Source organism: Netta rufina, assembly GCF_964035555.1.
Source record: "Netta rufina genome assembly, chromosome: 24".
Taxonomy (NCBI): Eukaryota; Metazoa; Chordata; class Aves; order Anseriformes; family Anatidae; genus Netta; species Netta rufina.
Window position 1 is genome coordinate 2,428,935 of NC_140148.1, and position 23,746 is coordinate 2,452,680.

The 23,746-nt window shown below is 64.0% G+C and overlaps 3 protein-coding genes across 3 annotated transcripts; 2 read left to right on the top strand and 1 right to left on the bottom strand.

The window, feature by feature from the left end:
- The first annotated feature begins 1,441 nt into the window (after nucleotides 1-1,441).
- EIF1 (eukaryotic translation initiation factor 1) lies at nucleotides 1,442-3,464 on the top strand. The gene is made up of 4 exons (XM_084300998.1): nucleotides 1,442-1,618; nucleotides 1,854-2,017; nucleotides 2,161-2,262; nucleotides 2,616-3,464. Exons 1-4 carry the CDS (start codon nucleotides 1,588-1,590, stop codon nucleotides 2,658-2,660), a joined length of 342 nt encoding a protein of 113 aa, XP_084157124.1. The 5' UTR covers nucleotides 1,442-1,587; the 3' UTR covers nucleotides 2,661-3,464.
- Nucleotides 3,465-7,870: 4,406 nt separating this feature from the next.
- LOC311218435 (gastrin/cholecystokinin-like peptide) lies at nucleotides 7,871-8,302 on the top strand (the record flags this gene model as incomplete). The annotated part of the gene is made up of 2 exons (XM_084301118.1): nucleotides 7,871-8,072; nucleotides 8,184-8,302. The coding sequence occupies 2 exons, from the start codon at nucleotides 7,871-7,873 to the stop codon at nucleotides 8,300-8,302; spliced, it is 321 nt and encodes a 106-aa protein (XP_084157244.1).
- Nucleotides 8,303-9,189: 887 nt separating this feature from the next.
- HAP1 (huntingtin associated protein 1) lies at nucleotides 9,190-15,769 on the bottom strand (the record flags this gene model as incomplete). The annotated part of the gene is made up of 15 exons (XM_084301247.1): nucleotides 9,190-9,586; nucleotides 10,368-10,470; nucleotides 10,897-11,115; nucleotides 11,221-11,540; nucleotides 11,753-11,920; nucleotides 12,016-12,068; nucleotides 12,156-12,293; nucleotides 12,379-12,453; nucleotides 12,545-12,675; nucleotides 12,773-12,851; nucleotides 12,996-13,104; nucleotides 13,279-13,379; nucleotides 13,475-13,591; nucleotides 13,714-13,790; nucleotides 15,673-15,769. The coding sequence occupies 15 exons, from the start codon at nucleotides 15,767-15,769 to the stop codon at nucleotides 9,190-9,192; spliced, it is 2,184 nt and encodes a 727-aa protein (XP_084157373.1).
- Between the last annotated feature and the right edge of the window lie 7,977 nt (nucleotides 15,770-23,746).

Genomic DNA, 23,746 nt, shown 5'->3' on the forward strand with positions numbered 1-23,746 from the left:
GGGCATTTGGTCACATCCCAAATGTGTGTGGGGTTTCAAGGGAAGGACCCAAGGCCTCTCTTGGGCTCGTTCCCCTGCTGAGATGGCTCTGGAAAATGCTTTTGTCTCAGCGCATCCCCAAAGCTTGCCCCTTCCCACGACGTGATTGGGGTGATGGGGATGTCCTGACCGAGCCAGGACGTCACAATCCCTCATCTGCCCTATATGACCAGGACCAGGGAGGTGACGAGGGGTGGCCAGGCTGCGCTGCCCAGCCAGGACACACAGCAAAAAGGGGCCAGGGGACACCAGCTTGCCCGAAGCACCAGGCAGGAAGCACCAGGAGCCCCGTTTCTGCCGTTTCTTGAGAAAAAAAAAAGCTCCCCGGCCTCAAGGGCCCACGTGAGGTGACGGGGAAGGGGGACGTGGTGGTGTCACCCCCCTGGGACAGCAGCGGGTGGGATTTGTGGGGCTGCCAGTGATACAGGGAGACGGTCGTGGGCCCCCCCTGTGCCCACCATGGAGGTCACCACCTCTGTCCCCCGGGGGGCTGCTGAAGGGGGACAGAGGGAACGGGGCCCACACTGGCCCCTGCCCCCTCCCCATCTTCAAGTCCCCCCCGTTGTTCCCAGTACCCCCTGTCCCCAGGTCCCTCCCTGTCCCCAGGTCCCCCCTTTCCCTAAGCCCCATCCCCATCCCCGCTCCCCCGTTGTCCCCAGGGTGTCCCCCCCCCACTATCCCTAGGCCCCTTTTTCATCCCTAGCACCCCCCAGCTGTCCCCAGGCCCCCCCCTTTGTCCCCAGGTGTCCCCCCCTTTGTCCCCAAGCCCCCCCCACTGTCCCCACGCCCCCTCCCTGTCCCCAGCCCCCCCTCATTGCCTTTAGCCCTTGTCCCCAGCCCCCCTCCCTGTCCCCAAGCCCCTCCTTGTCCCAAAGACCCCCTTGTCCCCATTACCCCCTCCCTGTCCCCAGCCCCCCCTCACTGCCTCTAGCCCCCCTCCTTTGTCCCCAAGCCCCCCATTTGTCCCCATCCGCCACTCCCTGTCCCGAAGTCCCCCCGCTTTGTCCCCAAGCTCTTTTCCTGTCCCCATTACCCCCTCCCTGTCCGCAGCCCCCCCCTTTGTCCCCATCCTTTTCCCTGTCCCCAGCCCCCCCCCCCACTGTCCCCATTCCCTCCCCCCTCCCCCCCCCATGGCGCTGCCCAGGCCCCCTCGAGGCTCAGCCGCACTGCGCATGCGCCGCCCTGCCTCCCTCCCCGCACCCCCCCCTCCCACCGGCGCCCTCCGCCGCGCATGCGCCCCGCTCCCTTCGCCCCAGCCTAGGGCGCGGCCGCGTTCGCCCGCGCGCCGCGACCGCCCCCCCCACTCCCCCCCCCTCCTCCACCACTCCGGCGGGGCAGCCAATCACCGCCCTCGCTCGCCGTGCGTGCTGACGTCACGGCGGGCGGTATATAAGCGGGCGGCCGCAGTCCCGCCCCCCTGACAGCGTCTGCAGCCGCCGCCGCGAGAGCATCCTCCGCGCCCACCGCCGCCGCCTCAGCCACCGCCGCGCCGCCGCCTCAGCCGCCGCCCGCCGCCGCCGCCTCGCCGAGGGAAGGGAAGCGTATCGTATGTCCGCTATCCAGAACCTCCAACCCTTCGGTGAGCGCCCTTTGTGCGGCGGGCGGCAGGGCCGGGCCTGCGGCCCCTCCCCGGCCGGGCCCCGCCCCGTGGCGCAGTTGCTATTCCCGGGGCCGGTTGCGTCAGCCGAGAGGGGGGGGGTGGGGGGGGGTAGAGAGAAAGGAGGGGGCGTGGCTTCGCGCTGACAGACGGGCGGGGTGGCCAATGGGGAGCGCGGAGGGGCGGGGCGGCCGGCTCTGATGGGCGCTCTCCGCAGACCCCTTTGCTGATGCAAGTAAGGGTGATGACCTGCTTCCTGCCGGCACTGAGGACTACATCCATATAAGGATCCAGCAGCGGAACGGCAGGAAGACCCTCACCACTGTCCAGGGCATCGCGGATGATTACGATAAAAAGAAACTGGTGAAGGCCTTCAAGAAGGTGGGTGCAGCCCCGGGGCGTCGCCAGATGGAGGGAGCCGGGCGGCGGCTGCTGGGGGTGGTGGTGGGGAGCTGCGGGGGCAGGTTTTGCCTTTTTCCTGCTAAAAATCTTTTTTTTCCGTTCTTTTTTTCTCCCTCCTCCAGAAATTTGCCTGCAATGGTACTGTGATCGAACACCCTGAATATGGAGAAGTGATTCAGTTGCAAGGTGACCAGCGCAAGAACATATGCCAGTTCCTCGTAGAGGTAGGGTTTGTTTTGTTCTGGTGCGCGTGCTAGCTAATTTTTACATCAAATGTGACTTTTTACTTTAATCGTGATGCAGGTTCTCATGTTCTTGGCTTTAAGATACCACGCTGATGGAGGCAGATTCTCATTTTCCTGTCTTTAAAACATACTGATGGAGGACGCTCTTTCTCTTCTTACCGAATTTCTTAAATAATATGTTGTCCAACAAGGTTTTGCAGTTGCAGGATAACTTCTATTCCATGCTTAGGGGGGAGCAGAGATTTGACAGTTCTACAGCATCCGCAGTGTGTGGATCTCCGTGGAGTCCTGTCTGGTTTGAAGTGCTTTAAAGTGCGTTTTTTTTCTTGCAGATTGGACTGGCTAAAGACGACCAGCTGAAAGTCCATGGGTTTTAAGTGCCTGTGGGTCACTGAAGCTTTATGCAAGAAGATTTCCTTACAATGAAATTCCCATCTGTCCCTTGTCATAAGTTTAAAACCAGCCGGTTTGTGTAATGTAACAATCTTGGGTCCACTGTTCAGTCTGGACTAGTGTAATTCAGTGATGTAATAAACTGACACGAGCCCATGCTATCTCGTCTTGCTGTCCCTCATTTAACAGAGGTAAATCGGGCGTTTGGCACTGCCCGGCCTGAAGCTAAAAGTAACCAGATGTTCCAAGTTAAGCCAAGGGACTCGGCCTGTCAGTCCAGAGACCGTCCGGATCTCTCCTCAGTCCAGCGGCTCCTCCGTTTCCATGGACGGTAACTGGCGGTGCCTCCTGCAGCCCCACGCGGAGCGAGGCATTGAGCGCGAGCTGTGGCATGGCCTGGGGAGACAGGACCTTCACTCTAGGCAGTGTTTGCTCCTGGTGGTAGAGGGATTTGGGGAAAAATTTTGACTTTTGAACGAGAAGAGTGACTGAAGAGTGACTTCAAGGCTGGATGCCTGCAATTCCGGCCTGGCAGGTGCTGGTGTCGTACAAGCCCAAAGATATCGGGCAGTGTACTTGAAGGAACCAGTACCTTGGGTTAAACTTTTGACAAGGGATCAATTTTGGACTAATGTAACAAGTATTGTTGTAGATAGAGCTGCAGAGCTTACGTGTTACTAGCAACTGCTGCCTAATGCCCTGTGAAGTAACAGATTTTTGGTTTCATTTTTAATGTTTTATGTAATGTATTTAAAGTCTTATTTAAATAAAAATGGTTTTCAAAAGCACTTGACGGGTGGATTCGGTTGTGTTGCGGAGCCAAAATGCTTTGCTTTAAAGAGGTGGTGGCTCTGGGGGACTGGCAGCTTCTGCTGCTGCGTGAGTTGGAGCCTGGTGGGAGGATGAAGCAGGGTGGTGGGCGCTCTGCACTGCCTTGGGCCGCGTGTCCTAGTGTGACCCGGTGCAGGAAGGGGAAGGCAGAGCAGCTGTGGCGCTGCGCTTCCTCCTCCCTGGCCAAAGTTGAAGTAAACAGCCCCAGAGCAGCTGTTGAGTCATTCCCTCTTGGCTGGGGCCTGTTCACCCTCGCACCAGGTCTCGTGCTTGTTGCTTGCGAGGTTTGCAAGGTCAGCGCTCCTGCTTCCGGCCAGCAACCGCTGCCGCAGGCACACAAACCCCGGCGGGGTGCAGCACCTTCCTCCCTCTGTGCCTCGGAGCCACCGAACAAGCCACGAGGGAACAATTTTACAACACCCCTCCTTGTGGGGGTGGGCAAATGCAACGTGAAATGTCCTAAAATCCCCAGAAACGAGCAGAAATCTTTGTGTTTCCCCCTGCAGTGCTGCTGGTGGCTGTGTCCCACACTAGAAGGGTGTTGCTGCGTTGCACCCTGCATGCTGGGGGAGCTTACACCCTGCCCAGCAGCGGATCCCCAGGGGGGCCCCTCGTGGTTTTGGCAGCTTTCTAAGAGCCGAGCCGTGTTCGTTTGCTTGCTGCTGTGAAGCTCCTGCCTTAGCCTGGGTTCTTTGTGCGGCGCTCAGCCCTCTGTGCCACCATTTACTTCCCTGCGAGACTTTGCTCTCGGCCACCAGTTTGCTGCAATCACACGAAGTGCAGGGGGACAGCGGGTGCCCTCGTGCCCTGCCTGCTCCTGGCAGAGCGCCTGCAGGCGGCGGTGAGGCTCGGCCTTGCTGCCTGCCTGAGCTCCTGGGGGGCTCTCGTGCTTGGTGGAGCTTTTCACAGAGCCTCTGTAGCTAACAGAACATGGGGTGTTTAAGCCGTGGGGTTAAGAATGAAATCTGAGGCCATCAAACCTCCTCGGGACGCAACCACACGCGCCCAGATCTGGTCTGGTCGTGCCTCAGTTTCCTTCACTGCGGGGTCACCAGCCAGGCGGGGTGCTGAGGCTCAGTGCTGGATGTCCTCAGCTTTGGGCTTTGCTCCTGCACTCATTTTCTCCTCCCTTCCCTCCTGCTCTCCATTTTGATGTCCGGAACCTTCTCCCTTCAGCACAACCACTGCTCCGCAAACCCAGCTCGGGGGTGCTGAGCCGGGCGTGCTCCCCGCTGCCGTTTGCCAGCTCTGCTGCAACCCCGCTTCTCTTGGTGGGCACAGCTGAGGCCGGGGAGCTGGCAAGGGACACGGTGACACAGTCAGCATGGATGGCCACTGCCACGGCGTCTTTTGGGATGTCCAGGTGGGATGGAGCAAGCAGCCAGATGAAGCCAGGAGAAGGGAATGAGCCGAGCACCCGCGGTCACTCTGCAAACATGCGTCAAGGCGCCGCCGAGCCGATGGGCTGCAGGAAGCAGCCGCCGTGCCCCCGTCACCCTGATGGCTCATTTGGCCCGGATCGAGCCTTTAAAAGCCAGAAATTGCAAAACAATTTGTTTGTTCCTTGTAAAAAATGCTCCCGGGAGCGAGCCATCGATTGCTGCGGAGCACTGGAGGTGCCGAGGCTCTGGTGCTTTCCTGCCCATTCAAAGCCCGTTTGTTTCGGGTTTATTTATTTGAAGAGGGCGAATATTGAGCTTTGCAAACACGGCACAGGGGGCAAGGGCAGGCAGCAAAGCTCCGGCGTGTGCCCAATCCATAGCATATCACTGACACGTCTTTTATGGCAGGAGTGACACAAATGTCCTCTACAAACACAATGGGCTGAGGGTAAACACGAGAGGAGTTATTGATGACGAAAGGAAATACCAGACCCAGTGTTTTGCCCTAGTTTATGCCCCACTGAGCTCCTGGGACCCCCAAAAGCCTCCCCTTGGATGGGGGGGGTCCCAGCTGTGGGGTCCATGCATATGGCAGGCCTGTGCCCAACAGGGGAGCACGCTGCAGGGTGCTCTCAGCCAGCACCTCGGCCACATGCCGCTCCCCCAGCACCCATCGTAGAGCCCAGCAAGGGGCTGGGGAGGTTGTGGGGCAGCTATTCATGAAAATCAGCACATGCATGTAAAAAGCATGATCTGTGCATGATGCTTGTAAATACACACACCCCACCTGTGCTGTATATGCTGCAGCCATAGAAACATGCACACGCATGTATGTGCAGCTGTCTACATGTATGCATGCACATGGGGAAAAAAAATCACCCCTTGTAGTTTTAATCTGTATAAATAAACATTGATGTCTGCATGCTTTTCCAACCTTTATGATTCTATCATCTTTTTTTTTTTGTGTGTGTGTGTATCCTTTATGGTGCACATGGCCCTGGCCATACGTTTGCGTATAGAGCTGTGTGCATGGGTATATGTATGGTACAACTATAGCTTTGTGTCTGTTTCTGTAGCTCACAACACTGGTACATCTAGCTGTGTACATATAATTTTCTATGCATTTCTGTACATAAATCAATGTATCTTTATATATACATATATATATATTTATAGCTTGATAGTGATCGATAAAGGTTCCATGCAACCAAACCTACACACACTCTTGGTCTGCCTCTTGCTCTGTATAACTATAGCTGTATTTGTTTATGCATAACTATCTATGCACGTATGCCTATAGATGTGTATCTAGAGAGCCAGTATATCTATAAGCATATTCAATATTTATACCTAGAGCCATTTTTATGTGCATAAATAAATAAATGTATGTGTATATTTGTGTAGCTAATCACACACACATACATTTGTGCATACAGCCATACACACAGGTAGCTAGCTAAAGAAATACACTTTGTACACCTACATACTGCCATGGCTAATTGCCATAGTCTCCAGCCATATAAACATACATGTGTGCAGGCACACAGATATGTCTTTATATCGTTAACTCTATTTATATATGTGCATATGTATAAGACCATGCATATAAAAACACACGTATAGGTATATTTGTAAATGTGCATGTGTCATTGTATGCTTGTGTGTGTAAATACATGTACATGTATCTCTGTACAGATATTGCTGTACGAGAGAGAGAGAGTGTTTATCAAGCTCTGCATGTATAGACATAGCTATGTAGCTATACCTATATAAAACTCAAGCTAGTCTGTGACTGTGATATATGGGCACATAACTGTATGTGTTAAAAAGTGTGTGTGGGCAAAAGTGGACTATGTGTATGTCTATGTATGCGTGTATGTCCTATATGTTTGTGTCTCTGTGTGTATAGACTCATAGAATCATTTACTTTGAAAAGGGCGTCTAAGATCAAGTCCAACCTCTAACTTAGCACTGCCAAGGTTACCACTAAACACATGCATGTATATCTGTGTATATATGTGTATTCACATGTGTATATGTGACGTGTGTGTGTAGGTACATGTATGTCTAGATGTAAGTGTTCATATGTGTATATGCACATGTGTATAGAATAATTTATGCTGGAAAAGGCGTCTAAGAGCAAGTCCAACCACTAACTCAGCACTACGTTTACCCCTAAACATGTGCATTTCTATGTATATATCATGTGTATGTATGTATACATGTGTGTGTATGAATATACATGTGCATATATACACGTGTGTATAGAATCATAGCCTCATTTACCTTGGAAAAGGCGTCTAAGATCAAGTCCAACCATTAATTTCAGCACTGCCAACTTTACCACTAATCGTGTGTGTACGTGCATACATGTATGTACACGTGTGTGTGTGTGTATGTGTCTGTACACCCGTGTGTACCCCCCTGCACCCCCGGTCCCCCCCGCAGAAGCCGCCCCGGAGCCCCGGGGGTGCTGCGGGGCGCGGCGGGGGCCGGCCGGGGCCGCCCCTCCCGGGGAGGAGCGAGGCCGGGGGCGCCTTGAAAAGCGGGGCCGGGCTCGGCTGCAGGTGAGCCTGAGTCCTGCAGCCAGCAGGTGAGGGATGGGGGGACGTGGGGCGAGGCTGGGAGGGATGGAGGGGGACGTGGGGAAGGATGGGGGGACCTGGGGAGAGGCTGGAAGGGATGGGGGGGGGAACCTGAGATTGATGCGGGGCGACTTGGGGACCAGCTGGGAGGGATGGAGAGGGACCTGGGAGGGATGGTGGGGACATGGGGACCTGCTGGGACGCATGGAGGGGGACCTGGGGACTGGACAGGGGGACAGGGAGACCTGGGGACCAGTTAGGATGGTTGGAGCGAGGCTGGGGACCAGCCGTGCGCTGGGGATGAGCACCCCACTGCCCCACCTGCACCCCACCGAGCTGCTGGCCTCACTTTGGGGGTGCAGCCCCTCTGCTCCCCTTCCCCTTCTCTCCACAGCCATGAAGGGAAAGGTGTGCCTCGGCCTCGTCCTCGCTGTCGTGGCCACTACCTGCCTGTGCCGGCCGGCCGCGGAGGCACCGGGTGCCGTGGGGGACCCCCGGCGGCTCCCCACCAGCCTGGTCCGGAGGGACTGGCCCGAGCCCCTGTCCCAGGAGCAGCAGCAGCACCTCATCTCCCGCTTCCTACCCCACATGTTCGCAGGTACCGCGGCCCCACGGGACGCACAGGGTGGGCAGCCCCAGGGGAACCCCATAAGGCACAGCCCAGCCCCGGTCCCGGGTGGCTCTGACCCCGCTCCCTTTGCCCCAGCAGAGCTGAGAGACCGCAAGGGCTTTGTGCAGGGGGACGAGGGGGACGAGGCCCTGCACGACCACTTCTACTCCGACTGGATGGATTTCGGTCGCCGGAGCTCCGAAGACTCAGCTGCATAAGCATCGCCCCCGCCGTGCAGAGCACTGGCACCCTTGGTGCATCCTTCTTGCTGCAATAAAGCTTTGGCACTACCGCCTCTGCTGCTGGGCTCTTTGCTGGGAAAAATGGGGGCAGGTGGCTCAATCCCCAAGCCCAAGGGGATGCGCAGGGCACAGCAGGAACACACAGCGAGACACAGCACACAGGAGCTGCTTCAGCTCTTCACATTTATTGGATAAGGGACAGGGCACAGCTGGGGGCGAGGGACAGAGCCGGCGCGAGTGACAGCTACACCCTGAGACACTCGCTGCCAGCAGCCCCCCAGCAGTGCTGCTACGTCTACGTGGTGGGCAGGAAAGAGTTTTAAAACCATTTGCTTTAAAAGTCAGCCCAGATGCTGCCCAGGTGTGGCGGTGGGGGTCTCATCCTGGCACACGCAGCTCCCCCCAGCCTCGAGCACAGGCTGAGCATCGCCCCTTGCTGCAGCCGTGACGGCTCCCAGGGGACAAGCTGCACATGGGCCAGGCGCAGCAGGAACCAGAACAGTTTTTATTGCTAGCAACAGGCTCCAATGAAGGGTCCACAGCCTCTGGGTGGGGACAGGGCCATTGTCCTCGAGTGCCCCAAGCATCCTGCACCGGGGACCCCTGCAGCTGCGGGACGTGGGGCTGGGGGAGCAGCACAGTGGGACCCTGTAGCATCGCAGAGTTGTGTCCTTGCAGTCAGGGCCAAACCCCTGCAAACCAGCGCCAGGCCCTAGGGCACCACCAGGAGGCAGCCAGGGCTTGGGCAGAGACCAGGGAGCAGGAACCTGGCCCAGATCTGTGGCCCATGGATGGAGATGAAGAGGAGGAGGAGGACACATCACATCTCATCTCATCCCACACGTCCAGGCTCTGCTGTGCCATCACGTCGGCGCATCCCGGCCTCCCCCGTGCTCTCCTCGTGCATAGGACAGCTCCCCCCGTGCCACCACCTTATCCAGCCCCAGGCGGCGTAGCTTCTCCACCAGGTTCAAGCTGAAGATGCTGCTGGGGGACGAGGGTTGCTGCTGCCCCCCCCCAGCCTCAGGAGGGGGCTGCAGGGAGCTCGGAGGAGCAGCTCGCTGGGGGTCCTGGGCAGGGAGTGAGGGAGGCCACCAGGATACGGCTGAGGGCACCGAGGCCGAGATGCCCCGCACCAGGAGGAGCCGGATGAGTCCCAGGGGGGTGCTGGGGGGGCCGTGGCTGGGCAGTTCTGGTGAGGGGGGGCAGAGGTTCAGCCTCTCAATGGGCCCACAAGAAGGCACGACGGCGTTATACAGACTGAAGGGGGAGAAAAAGAGAGCAAGGGGGGGGATATTAGGGGGGTGGCTGGAGCTGGGGGGGCTGCAGACAGAGCTCAGCCCCTTCTTCTCCTCCTTCCTGCATGCTGATGGCCCAGGGAGGGGGCAGCTGGGGGGCAGGGGGGGCAAGGGACAGGCAGCAAGGAGAGGAGGGGGCACAGGCACTGCTCCAAGGGCACTGGGAAGGCAAAAAGCTCTCCTTGGCCAGCAGCAGACAGCAGCCTCCAGCTCACCCCAGCCCCCAGCAGGGGCACATTAGGGCTCATTAATTAAGGTGCCTGGTCCTCGCTCCAGCCCAGCCCCGGCAGGAAGCAGAGGCTTTGGCAGAGCTCTGCTCCGAGCCCTGCCTGGCTCCTCTCCTCCAGCACACCCTGGGAGAGGCCCCAGGGGTTGAAGCAGCTGCAGGAAGAGGAGGAGAAGGAAAAGAAATCCACATCAGCTCCCAGAACAGAGCCATCCCAGGCACCAGGAGCAGACAGACATTGCTCTCACCCCCAGGACCCCCCCCCCCCAAAAAAAAAATCTTTTTCCCCCATCACGGAAAGCAAGGGGAGGCTGCCCCCATCCTCCTGGGGGTGCAGTGGCTCGAGCAGTGCAATTTGGGGACGTGTCCACAAGCACCTCTTAGGGCAGCAGCAGCAGCGAGCCCCAAGAGTGCCAAGTCCTGGAGCTGTGGGAGGGGGGCAGGGGGGGATAAGGGAAGGGTTGGGGGGAGCAGGGGGCAGCAGTGCAGGCGGTGGGGGGGGGGCCACGCGCCTTACCTGGGTGTCACGGTGGTGATCTCGGTGGTGGGGTGCAGGATGTGGCAGGTGGTGATGGTGAAGGTGGATGGGGTCTGGGGGAGGTTGTTAACAGAGAGGAACACTGGAAGGGACAGGAGACACCGGGTTAACGGGCAGGAGGGGGGGGGGAAAAAATCAGGAAAAGAGGCACATGCAGAGGCAGCAAGCAGGGCGCTGGGCATGCGGGAGCACCAAGAGGAGCAACCAAGGCTGAGCTGAGAGCGGTCCTGGCCAGCAGAAACCAGCACCCAGGGCGCACACCCAGCAGCATTTGGGTCAGCACCCGCTCAGCGGGGGCTCGGAGCCAAATTCTCTCCCAGACCGCCCCCCCTCCCCGCATGCCCCCGTGCCACCGCGGCCAGAGCATCCCCACGGGGAGGCAGGGGCAGAAGGGAGGGACGCCGAGGGGAGAGGGAAAGGGGCAGGGGGGTGCGAGGGGGAAGAGCAGCAGGAGGGCAGGGAGGTGCCGGGGTCCTCGTCGCCCCCCGTCCCCTCGCCCTGCGCTCACCCCCGGGGCGCTCCTTGGCTTTGGCAGGCGTTGAGGTAGGGAGCAGCTGGAAGGAGGTGGCCTCCACCTCGTCCTCCTCCAGGTCGGTGAGGCTGTACACCTCCTCCAGGTCGATGTCCAGCTGCCTGAAGTCTTTGGTGAGCACCCCGGGACGGGGCACCAGGATCCCCCCCAGGTTGGGCCGGGCCAGCTGCTGCCAGTGGTGGAGGGTCACCGAGCCTGGAGATGGGGGGGGACACACACAAAACAGAGGGGCTCAGCCAAACCTAGGGGCACCTCCAGGGCTGCACGGGGACACCGAGAAGCCCCCCCCTAACCCCTCACCTTCCAGCGGCTTCACGATCTGCAGCTTGTCGGGCAGGTAGGTGAGGGAGCCGAGGGAGAAACCGGAGCCGGTGGTGAGCTCCGAGCCCCCCGAGTGGTTGGTGCCGGTGGACACGATGCTCTCGGTGGGGGTGAGGAAGCCGCTGGAGCTCTCCCCGTCCCGCAGCCTCCACAGCTTGCGCTCCCGCTCGGCCTCGAAGAAGGAGCTCTCCCCCGAGCCGTGGCTCTGCTGCCGCGCCGACAGCCGCTGCACCGCCGCCTCCAGCGCCCGCCGCCCAGGGGGGGCAGCCCCATGGGGGTCCTCTCCGGACCCCTCGCCCCTGCCAAGGGGTTCAGCATCAGGGGGCTTGGGGAAAAAGGGGGGCACGATCCCGCAGCGGGGCACCCCCCCTGCGCCCTACGCCGCATCCACCCCAACCCGTGCTGCAATGGGGTCAACATCACACAAAGAACCCCAACCCCTCTGCAGGGGTGGCAGCTCCATCACACACACCCCCCCCCCCACCACCACCAGCACCTCCCCAGCACTCACTGGGTGCCCTCTGAGCCACAGGAGCCGGCCGGGGGGGTGCTGCCCCCCCTGGAGGGGACGGCCGACAGCTGCTTGGAGCTGGGCGCGTGCAGGGGAGACTCGGAGCACGACTTGGCTTTGGCCGCCTGGTTCACCGCCTTCACCGTCTCGAAGACACGCAGGTAGCTCCTGGGGGCAGGAAGCAGGCGGGGGGGTGGATGTTTGAACCAGACAACCCCCCCTTTTCACCAGGACCCCCCCCTCCTTGAGGGGCTGACGCTCACTTGTAGTCCGAGGAGGATCCGTCCGTCCCCTTGATCTCAGCTGCCAGCGAGTCCTGAAAAGGCAGAGGACGGATGAAGATTTGGGAAAGGGGGGGGGTGCACGGAGCCCCCCACCACCCAAGCCCCGCCGCTGGGCTCACCACGGGCAGCAGGCTGGGCGCGCCGTAGCGGCTGACGGTGCTGTTGGGGAGGCTGCGGCTGCGCAGGCTCTTCACCTCCTCCTGGGCTTCCTGCAGCATCCCGCCGCACTCCGTGTACTTCTCCTGCAGGTCCCGCAGCTGCGGGGGGGGCACAGCTCAGTGCATGGCCCCCCCAAACCCCCCTGATTGTAAGGGGGACCCACGGCCAGCCCCCCAAGCTCACCTCTGTCCGGAGCTGCTCCTGCACCTCCTTGGCCACGGCCAGGTGCTGCTGGAGCTCCTCCACCTCCGAGCCGTACTGCGGGATGGGTGGGTCAGGGAGCTTCACCCTGAGCCCCCCCTGTGGCACAGGGAAGGGGACACAGAGGGGACGGGGAGGGGGCTCTCACCGCGCGGCACTTCTGCTGCAGGTCCACCACCTGCGCCAGGAGCTGGCTGATCTCCTCCTGCTGCCTCACCGTGTCCTCCGCCTTGCGGGCCAGCTCGTCCGAGAGGCAGACGACCTGCTGGCTGGCTTCGGCTGGGGACAGAGCCAGGGGGTTGTCACCACAGCCCCCCAGAGCAATGCCCGGCCCCCCCCCCCACCCACCACCACCACCACCCCCCTCCCCACGTACAGAACTGCTCCACGCAGTCGATCATCAGCTGGTGCTCCTGGTCCTCGTACTGGCAGGTCTCGATCGCAATGTTGGTGGCCTGGGGTTGAGGATGGAGAGGTTGAGCGTGAGGGGCAGCACCACCAGCCCCCCCAAAGGGGGATTTAGGGCACGCCGCAGCCCTGAGCCCTCTGTATCCCCCCTGCCAGCTTCGCCGCTGGGCACCCCGCGTGTCCCCTCTCACCTCCAAGCGAAGCTTCTGGTTCTCCTCCTCCAGGCACTTGAGTTTCTGCTGCAAGGTGTCGTACTGGAAGTACTGCTGCAGGGACGAGGACGACTCCTGCCGGCGCAGCCTGGGGACAGCGTGGAAGGTGCTGAGCACCCGCAGCGTGGGCAGGATGGGGGTCACCCACCAACCCCATCATCTGCAGGACCCCAGACCCACGGGGCTGCCCCAGCCCAATTCCTCCACCCACCCACCCCAAAGAAGCCCCAGGGGGTGGGCAGTGGGGCAGGGACCCACTCACGGTGTGGCGGTGGCCGAGGTGGGCTCGCTCTCCTCCGTGGTGGTGGTGTAGAAGTGGAGCAGGTCGTCCCGCATGGAGACCTCGTGGCGCAGCTGCGCGATCTGGGAGGAGGAGAGGGGACATCAGGGCACGGCCGGGGACGCAGTGGGGCGAGGGCAGTGCTCCGTGCCCAGGGGCTGTGCCCAGGGGCCGGTACCTCCTCTTTGGCCAGCTCCAGCTGCTCCTCCAGCAGCTCGTTGCGCTCCGTCAGGCTCCGGTTCTGCTTCAGCAGGGACTGCCCGATGCGCGCCGCCAGCTCCAGGTCCCGCTCTTTCTGCAGGGGGGGGAGCTCTGTGTCAGCTGGGACCCGTCCCCAATCTGTCCCCATTCCTGCAGCCCCCCAGGCCCACCCGCACAGCCCTGAGCTCCCCGTGCATGGAGCAGGCTGCGGCGTACCTCGTCCAGGAGGTTGGTGACGGCGTCGATGTCATGGTAGGTCTTGGTGATCCTGACGGCCCGCTCGGTGCACAGGACTGGGGGAGGAAGGCAAAGGGAGAACCCCATTGGGGTGGGGGGCTCAGCACGGCTCCCCTGCTGCCTCCCCCCCGTGCTGCAGCTCCCCCCAGCACCACGCGCTGTCCCCTGCGCTTCGCTGTGATGGGGACAGGAGGCGGAGCTGCTCCACGCTGGTCACCAAAATGGACTTCTCCGCAGCGGGGGTGCGGGCAGAGATGCTCACGACAGCACCGCAGGGAGCGGGGCACACTGCCACCTTGCCCCCCTGCATCTCAGGGTGGTGGAGGCGATGTCAATGTCACCTGGTCACAGCCACCACCCTGCCTGGACAGGCCAGCAGCCCTGACACAGGACACATGGCCAGGATGGAGAAAGGCCGGCAGCGGAGATGGGATGGGAGGTGACATCTCCAGCAAAAAGCCAGGCTGGTACCAACAGCGACGGGTGGCATCGTGCAGGGCTGGGAGGCAGCGCCACCTCCCCTCCATCCTCAGCCCCCCTCCCCTGCCCTACTTTCTCCATGGGGCTGCTGACCGAGGCAGAGCCGAGCACAGGGATTTGCTCCAGCCCCTGCTTTGGTGGCTGGGAGGCAGGGGACAGACCACAGCACCCCCATTTCCATCGCACTGTGGGGACACAACACCAAAATTTGTCCTCAGGGGATGTTGTGCATGCACCCACCCCACTGCCCACAATCTGCAACGGGGCAAAGGCAGCTGCAGGCTGCGGCCCCAGGAACGGGCAGCAGGATCACCACGCTCGAGGCTCGCCTCCCCCCCCCCAGTGTCTGGGGCTCTGGCACAGACAGCCAGCGTGGGGCTGGGGCCGTCTGTCTGTCCCCCCAGCCCCAGCCCCAGTCCCAACCCCACCGCCTGCAGACGCTGCCAGACGGCGCCGGGCACGCACCCAGATGGCAGCGCCGGAGCCACGCAGCAGGAGGGAGCCAGCAGCGAGCACGAGGCCTCGAGCCCTGCTCATACCCCAAACCCTTTCTGCACCCCACAGCCGCTGCCGACACCCCCTTCTTGCATCCACAGCCCCACGGGTGCGTGCCTCAGTTTCCCCCAGCAGAGCGGCGCAACCCCGTGTCTGTCCCCTTCCCCCCCCAGCCCCAGCAGTGCTCCCCCAGCCGGGGGGGGGATGTCTGGGGCAGGCAAAGTGGGTTAACGGGAGAGGCTCAGCCACACAAATCCCATTACGCCGCCCCAGCTGGGGTTGTGTAATGGTGCGTGCATCGCCATGGCAATGCCCCCACTCGCCACCCGTATCCCCATCCAGCCCCCCGCAGGCACAACCATGGGGAGAGTGGGGCCAGCCCCAGCCTCAGCCCCCTCCCCATGCCCCAACAGGGCCTGGTCCCTGCAGGGGTCCCCAACTGCACCTCGTCAGGCCACTGAGCTGTTAATTGGAAGTAATTAGAGCATGAGCATCGTTATGGCGTGAGCAAGCGGCAGGCCCTGGGAGCCGCAACGCTGGTGGACACGTACGCACCCGCGCCAACTGCCAGGGCCTGATCCAGCATGACGCAGGGTCCTGCGCCCCCCCAGGAGGGCAGCCCCCCAGCCCCTTGGGGACACAGCACTGGGGGACCTCTCCCCATCCTTCCCCTCGCCACTATCGGGGTGCTGACCACTGGGAAACATGGGACTCCCCAAGGGCAGCCAATTTCCCCCACAGTGAGTGTGGTTGTGGGGGGTTGCCGACCCCATGGGGAAAGGCAGCGTGGCCCCAAACATGGGGTCCCGGTCTTAGGGCTGCACAAAAAGGGCCACCAGCAGCTGCTGGGGAGACCCCAGCCCCAAAACCTCCCTGGCACCGCAGACTGAGACCGAGCCCCAGCCCCAGCCCCACACCAGCCCCAGCCCCACTCCGTGCGCCCCCAGCCCCAGGACCCCTCACCTTCCTCCAGCTCCCTGGCGATGGGGTCAGCGTCGCCGCCCCGCTCCGCATTCCCGTTCAGCTCATCGTAGGCAGCGGGGCTGCTCCAGATCTCCATGGTGCCGAGCCGAGCCGTGCCGAGCCGCTCGCTCCCGCCCCTATTTATGGGGTCGCCCCGGCTGCGCGCACCTGCCCGGGCGCATCCCGCCGGGGGCGGTGCTGGGCTGGAGCGGGGCGGGGGCGGCGGGGCCGGGGGCTGCCCGCTCCCCCCGGTAGGACCCGGCACGGCACGGCACGGTTGGGTTGGCTGCGCGCTCCCCGTGCGCTTTGGGGACCCGGTCCCGCTGGGGGCGCTTGGGAGCCGCGCTCCCCATTCTGCGCCCCGGAGCTTTGGAGCACCCCAAACCTTTGGAGCATCCCAGGAGACTCCCCCCCCCCGTTGTGCAGCCCAGGATCAGGTACCCCTGGGGGACACCCCATGGACACGCTCTCCATCAGGCACCCCAAGGCAGGGGTCCCCATCGGGGCACCCTGGGGACGTGGTCACCATCGGGCACCCCGAGGCAGGGGTCCCCATCAGGGCACCCTGGGGACACGTTTCCCATCAGGGTGGTCCCGCTCAGCCCTGGGGTGCTGCGGCCCACCTCAGCAGGACTGGGACACGGCGGGGTCTGGGCGCAGCAACCCCCCATGGTGCCAAACTCTGACTGCCAAGAGGGGACACTGAGGGGTCGCTGGCTCCTGAGCAGCAGCTTTGTGGGGCTGTCCCCAGCTGGGTCACGCACAGGTGGCAGTGTCTGCCCCTTAGGAGGGACAAGGAGGGGTTTCAGGACGCCCAAACCCCACCTTTGGCACTGCCAGGTCACCACAGCGTGCTCCCTGCCCTGCACCTGGCCAGCCTCATTCTTTCACCCCAAACTGTCCCCATTGTCACCGAGCAGGATGCAAATGCTGCATGCCTGGGTGCCCAGTGCGGTGCTGGGACCCACGGGAAGGGTTTTTCCTTCCTCCTCAAACCTGCCCTGCTCAGCAGCCCCTTTTCTGAGCCCCATCACAGGCTGGCATGTGCGTGTCCCCTATGGGTCCTGGGTGCCCCACACTCCCCAGCTGGCACCCCCAGCACCTCCACAAACGCCCTTGTGCTGAATAAATCCCTTGAAGCATAGAGGAGCTGGCTGCCACGTTGCGCAGGGGTGGTGGGCAGGAGGGCAGAGGGGTCTGGGACCCTACAGGGCTGTGCAGAGCCCTCCTCCAGCAGGATATTACCTCTGGTGATGCCAATGCACACCATGACACCGCCTGCCCTCCGTGCCTTTCCTCATTAGCACTGAGCTAATCAATGAATTGATGAGGCTGGGGCAGGAGCTGCCCTTCAGCACCACACCATCGTGTTGCCTGTGGGATTCCCACCCGCTGGCCCGCGCTCCCCTCCCTGTATCCTCTCCAGGACCCTGACCACGTCCTGCCACAGCCACGAAACCCTCCAGGAGCTGGGGCAGGACCCAGGTGCCCTCAGCGCCCCCCTCTCCCCGCTCCTTGTGCGGGTGGGTTCTGCCTGGGGGTGTCACAGCCCGAGGGCACCCCAAGGACACAGCACCCCAAGGACACAGCACCCCAAGGACACAGCCTGCATCTCGTCTCGTCTCGTCTCGTGGAGGACGGGCAGGAGCCTCTTCCTCCTAATCCCCCGCCGGGGGATTTGCTCCTCCGGGCAGGTCCCCCGCGCCTCTGCGCAAGCAGATTACAGGGGGCTATTTCTGATGGCAGCTTAAGGGTTTTGGGGGGAAGGGATGAGGGAGCACGGGCCCCCGCCACACCGCTAAGGCACAAACGTCACCCAGGTGCCAAGGCACGGGGAAACGTGACACAGAGAGGGAGGTGACACGGAGAGGGAGGTGACACGGAGAGGGGACGGCGACGCACGGGGTCCTGCTGAGCCAGACACTGCAGGGCTGGGGGTCTGGGGGGGGCAGGAACACCCTGGGGTCAGCCACAAGCAGGGGGTGGCCCCCAGACCAACCCCTCGTATATGGGCGGAGGGAGCCAGGCTGGCAGAGGGGCCCAGCCCCATCTGCCCCACATCCATCCCCCCCAGCCCCTTGCTCTAATCCTGCCCCCACCACACGTGCACCAGAGGCAGAGACCCCTCTGTGTGCCCACCAGACCCTGACCCCATGCTGGAAAGGGGCCTCGCAGCTCTCTGGTTGGGAATCGCCCCCTCCCCAGCCAGGGGGCTGTGGGGGTCTCCCCCCAGGTGCCCGTAACCCCACAGGGCTTTGCTGGCAGGAGCAGCCCCACACCCCCTCGGCCACTCCAGGCTGGTTTTGGCGGCACAGCAGCACTTGGGGCCACCAGAACACCCCACACGGGTGTCCCCTTTGGTGTGCTACCCCAGAGAGATGCAGGGCACGGGGAGGGGGGACACACCGGGGTCCCTGGGGGCTGTCGGAGGCTCTCCGTGAGTGTCCGGCTCGGCTCAGCAGAAGCTGCTCCCAGAATTAGCCCGGGATGTTCTGGGCGAGGAAATCCACGCCGGCAATCCCGTTAACGGCGATTAACACCCCCACAGCCCCCACAGCCCCCACCCGGCCCGAACCCCTTCACCTGCGCCCCACTGCCCTCGCCCAGCCCCACGGCGCGGGACGGGGGCACTCACGGAAATACTGCAGGGTCTCCGCGATCTGCTGGGGGGTGAGGGGGGCTGCGGGCTCCGGGGGGGCAGGGGGGGCTCGCAACCAGTCGTCGTGGTCGTAGCCGAAGACGGTGTCCGCCCGCAGCTTGTAGCGGGGCAGCTGCTCGCCCAGCAGGCTGATGATCTCCACCTCGGGGACATTGCCGCCGCTGCACAGGTCTGGGGACAGAGGGGCAGCGGGTCAGCTGAGGGGTGGGGGGGCAAAGAAATGGGGTGGGGGGGCGACGGAGGAGAGCTTCTTGCACCCCTCGGACCCGTCTGTCCCCTCGGGGTTTGGGGCTGGTGCCACCCCCAAAGCCACTCAGGAGGTGCGTGGGGGACTGGGGGGTCCCAGCGCTGGGTGGCTGGCACACAGGGACCCCCCCCCAGCTCTCCCCAGTCCCCCGTCCCCTCCACCCCCTGAGTCCAGCAGGAAGGGTCCTGCTGCCATCTCCTGGCCGCGCTCAGCCCAGCCAAGCGGCGCTGGGGACACCAGGGACGGGGACACGAGGTGAGGGACGCCGGGATGGTGGCTCAGCAGTGGCCACGCGATGGGACCGGGATGAGGGGGGGGACCAGGATGGAGCTGTCCCACCCCTGACACCCCCCCCACCTCGCCCCGGTCCCCCACGGACACCCACCGGCACCCCGGGCTCTACCCACCGGTGATGGTGGCGACATCGCGACGGGGCACGGGGTCAGCGTGGGGCAGGGCAGCGAGCGGCGAGGCCGGGCCGGGTGGGAGGCAGCGGGTGGGGGGGTGCTGGCCGGGGGGGGTCTCTTGCGGGACCGCGGTGTCCAGTTTGGCTGGCGTTACGTGGGGGAGCCGGCTGCCATGGGGGGACGCACCTTCCTCCCTGGCCCCCCGGAGAGGTGCTGGCAGGAGGCAGAGTCCCTGCTCCGGCTGGTACCTGGGGAGAAGGAGGTGTTAGGGAGCTGTACGGGGGACGAGGGACGCATCCTGCCCCCCAGCCACGTCCTCAAGCACCCGTGTGGACCCTAAGGGTCCTCCCCACCGGCTGAGCCCCTCCCTGGGGGCAGCATCACGGTGGCACTGCTGGGTTCTGGCCTTTGGGGAGACCTGGACGGCAACGCCAAAACTCATCCCATGGGCCAGGGGAACCAGGGGGACAGCCAGCACAGGGACAAGCCCCAGCTCAGCCCCCAGTGCCCTACAGGTTTTGGGGTTGGCGCAGGGTTGGCGTACCTGCTAAGCGCTGCTCCACACCCCCGAACTGGTGGCCGCTATGTGGCGCGGGGTCTCGGCACCAAAGCAAACATTTGGTGACGTCCGGATGGGTGCCAGCTGGGGGAGAGGATGCTCCGAGGGGACCGGGCAGGACCCCGTTCCCCAATCCAGGTGCTCGGCAGCGGGCGGGCACGGCTGCGGTGCCGGCAGCTCTCGCGGGAGCCCTCGGGAGCCCCACCTCGCCGAGCAAAGTTCAGCTGCCATCCTCCACCCCAGCGCCGATGAGACGCAGAGCGCAGCCCTGCCGTGCGCCCAGGGCAGGGCCGGGCAGCATCTGCGGCCGTGCCAGCCCAGCCATAAACACATCATGAGACAGGCCATAAAGCCAACACGTTCCCGGCACCTCCAGCAATCCCAGCTCCAGCCGTGGCCACCGCTGGCCCCACCGTCTTGTGGGGTGGGTGCCCCCCGTGCCAGCCCCATGCCCCCCATCTGTGCTGCAGCGGGGGGGCTGCTGCGTGCAGCAGCCCCTCGGCCCCAGGAGTGGGTCCAAGCTGGGCACGTCGCTGCCCTCCCTCCTGGCACGTGCTCCTGCCTGACTGCTGTCACGTCCACAGCACCAAGGCTGGGCCACCCTGCGCCTGCGCCTGGCACGTGGGACAGCCACGGGGTGGCAGGGACATCCCAAAGCACGCCCGCAGGCCCTCTGCCCCACCACACCAGGACCACCAGACCCGGCTGGTCCGATCCTGCCCTGTGCTGCCCTAGAGAAAGGCTCCCTCACCCCAATGGCTCTCTCCCTCCCCATTTTTCCCCCCAGGAAGGAGAGGGACCAACCGTGCCGAGGTGTCGGGCTGCCGCTGCCCCTCTCCCTCGCTGCCGCTGGCTCTGGGGAGCGAGCCTCTGCGTCAGCACAGAGCCCTGCGTCTCCTTTTGGCCCAGCTCCTGCACATCCATTAACTCTGCCCGGGCAGGGGACCTTGTTCAGACACGTGTGAGCAGCTCCCATCGCCCCCGGACCCCGCCAGCCCACCGGCGTTCAGCCACTGCGGTGCCCAGCGGCTGACTTGGGGACGTGTCCCACGGGGGCTGGTGGGGGGCACGGGGCGAGACCAGGGGATGGCAGAGCTTGGGGATGTGTCCTGACAGCGGGGCAGGAGTTGCAGGGCTCAGCCCGTGCCCTGCTGCACGTGCAGACCTGCACTCGCTGCTCCTTGCCCTGCTCTGATGCTGTCACGCAGCTCCTGCCCGGGCTCCTCCTTGCAGCGCAGCCGTGCTGGGGCTCCCCCCAAACCCCTTCCCCACCCTGTGCCGAGGAAGCTCAGCAGCAGCTGAGCCGTGCTGAGGGCTGCGAGGCTTGCTCCGGGCTATTTTTTCCCCCCAGCTGCTGCTGCAAGAGCCTGAGGCTGGGTTGTGGAGTGAGGAAACTCTGCAAGGGCATGGGCCAGGGGGGGGTGGCTGGAGGGGCAGAAGGACTTGGGGAGCTTCCCCATGGGGACGCACGGCTTGGTGTCACCGTGCAGGAGGGACAGAGGTGCCCAGGCCTGGCTGGTGCCACTGCTCAGCGCCTGGTGTGGCTGCTCCCACGCCTGCGGAGGGGCAATAACAATGCTCAGGGCGAGGGCAAAGGTGAGGCAGCAGCTCAGTCCCGGTGCTGGGATGGGGGTGACGACACTGCTGCCCTGCCCTGGCCCAGGGGACGTCCCCAGAGGAGTCCCTGGAGCAGTCCCCAGCCTCGGAGCATCCCTGCTATCGTGCAGGGAAGGGCACAGCACGACCACGGCTCCTGCAGCCCATCAGATCCCCTCCCAGAGTTCAGGAGGCAGCCTCTGACAGAAGCATCTTTCAGAAACGGGCCTCTCCCCGCACCCGAGGACATCGGGGAAGGATGTCTGCCCCAGCAGGTAATCCCACGGGCCACCTCGCTTCCCAGGTGGAATTTGGCCCCCCCTCTTCCCAGGCCTCAGCTCCAGCTCCACCACCTTCGCTGCGTTGTGGCCCCCGGACACCTGATGCTTTGCCGCAGGCACCAGACCTCCCCCAACGGGTGACCCCACGGTGGATTTGGGGCTGAGCCCTGCGCCCTCCCTTCCCCCTAGAGAAATATCCTCACAGTGGCATCAACCTCTTCCCGTACAGCAGGAAAATCCCTCCCCGCTCCTGCGTGCAGACTTCCTGCTTCGTGCAGCGGGGAGCACAAAACACAACCAGAGCCCGGCCACCGCATCCGAGCCCCCTCCCCGGCCCCGCAGCCAAACCATCCCCAAGGGAATGGGGACCCCATCCCTGCTGCCACCCCCCCCAGGCCACTAAAGCCGAGAGAGGGGAAAATCCCAGCCGGGCTGGGAGACTTTGTTGGCGAAGCTGAAAACTTGCTCAGTGCGCTGGGGCTGCTGTATGGAAGCGGGGCTGCAGGGATGGGGAGAGAAAAAGTAAATTATTGGGGGGGGAGGGGGGGAAAAGGGGACCGGCACAGCCCGGCACGGCTTGGGGGGCTCCCGTCGGACCAGGGGGGGTGCTCAGGGTGCCAGGAGGTGCCGGGACTCGGTGTGCCAAGGAAAAACGGGGAGAGCAGAGGGGGATAAAAGGGGGGGAACCAAGCGGGAGGCGCGATGCGCCCGGTGCGCACGAGAGCGCCGCAGCTCGGTGCGCCCCGGCGAGGAGCCGGGGTTCCGGGAAAACCGGGGGCTGGGGGGTACCGGGGGGGGTACCGAGGGGTACCGAGGGGTACCGGGGGGGTACCGGGGGCTGCAGCCGGGGCTGCGCGGGGCCGGGCGCGGGGCGCACTCACCGCTGCGCGCTCGCTGCTCCCGGCGCGGAGGCGGCCGCGGGGCCCTCGCCCATCGCTCCCGCGGCCCCGCCGCGAACAAAAGCCGCTCCCCGGGCAGGTGCGGAGCGCGGCCGGGCATGCCGGGACCTGTAGTCCGTCCCGCCGCCTCCCGGGACCCCCCCCCAACCCGCTCCGGGGGCCCGGAGCCGCGCTGAGCTCCCCCCCCGGGCACGCAGCTCCGGGGGGACCCCGGGAGAGGCGGCGGCTTCGTTGTCCGCAACTCCCCTAAAAAAATCAACCGCCCCCCCCCCCGCCCCGTCGGTGCATCCCCCTCCCCAGCCCTGCCGCAGAGGGATGCGGGGCGGGGGGGCGATGCTCGATGTGGGTAGGGAGGGGGCACCGGCACCGCACGGGGCTGGGGGGGCGCGGGGGTGACAGCAAGGGAACCCCCCCCCCCCAAGCTGGGGAGCTGCGGTTTTGCCACGGGGAGATGCACGGGGGGGGTCCGGCCCTGGTACTGCCCAGCCTGGGGCACCCGGAGCATCCCTGAGAGGGGTCGGGATGGGATGGAGGGGGGGGGGGGGTCCCCGGGTGGGGGGGTTCCGGGCTTGGCACGGCCAAAACTCCAGGGCGAGCGGAGCCCCGTGGCACTGCGGAGCTGCCGGCAGGTGGCAACCGGGGGCCGAGAAGGGCGGAGATGCAGCCGAGGGCTGGGCGAGGCGGGGGGAGCCCCGGGGGGGTCGCTCCCAGCTTCTCTGCCCGGAGGTCTGCGGGCAAGGGTCGGGGGAAGGTCCCTGCCTCCGGTCAGAGCCCCCCCGGCCACCGCAGCCCCGGGTTCCCAGCGCAAGGCGGCAGCGCCTGAACCCCCCCGCGGCTGGGTCGGCGGCTCTCCTGCACCCCCCAGCCCGGGCTGGGGGCTTTTCTCCCCATTGCCCACCCCTTGCAGGGGCTCCTGCGAGCAAAGGGATGCTTGGGTCCGGCCTCGTGCCCCCAAGCCTCATCACTGCCCTGCTGGGACTCCCATGCCCCCTCCTTGCCCCCCAGAAGGCAGCCCCTGGCTGTGTTGTTTTGCTGGGCCCTGATCCTGGCACAGGCTGGGGTGGGAAGTGAGGCTGCATCCGCACTGCAGCGATGCTTGACCACAGCCCCGGGGCTGAGCGGGGTGCAGGATGCTCCCCCACCCCAATGGGGTGGTGCTGGAGGCAGCCCCGCTGCCCACGCTGACCCCTCTGCCCCTGCCCTTCAGCTCGTCCCTGCCCCAGGCTGCTGGGGTCGTGCAGCACAGAGCAGGGATAGGGCCCTGAGCGGCTCGAGGTGAGCAGGATGGCAGCACAGCACGGCAGACGTGCAAACCTTCACACCCTGCCCTGCCCTGCAGCAGCCTGGGCCCCCACCTCGCCTCCCCACCCCGGCAGAGCTGAGCGAAAACACAAGGCTGGAGAGGAGCCGATGCTGACAGCGAGTG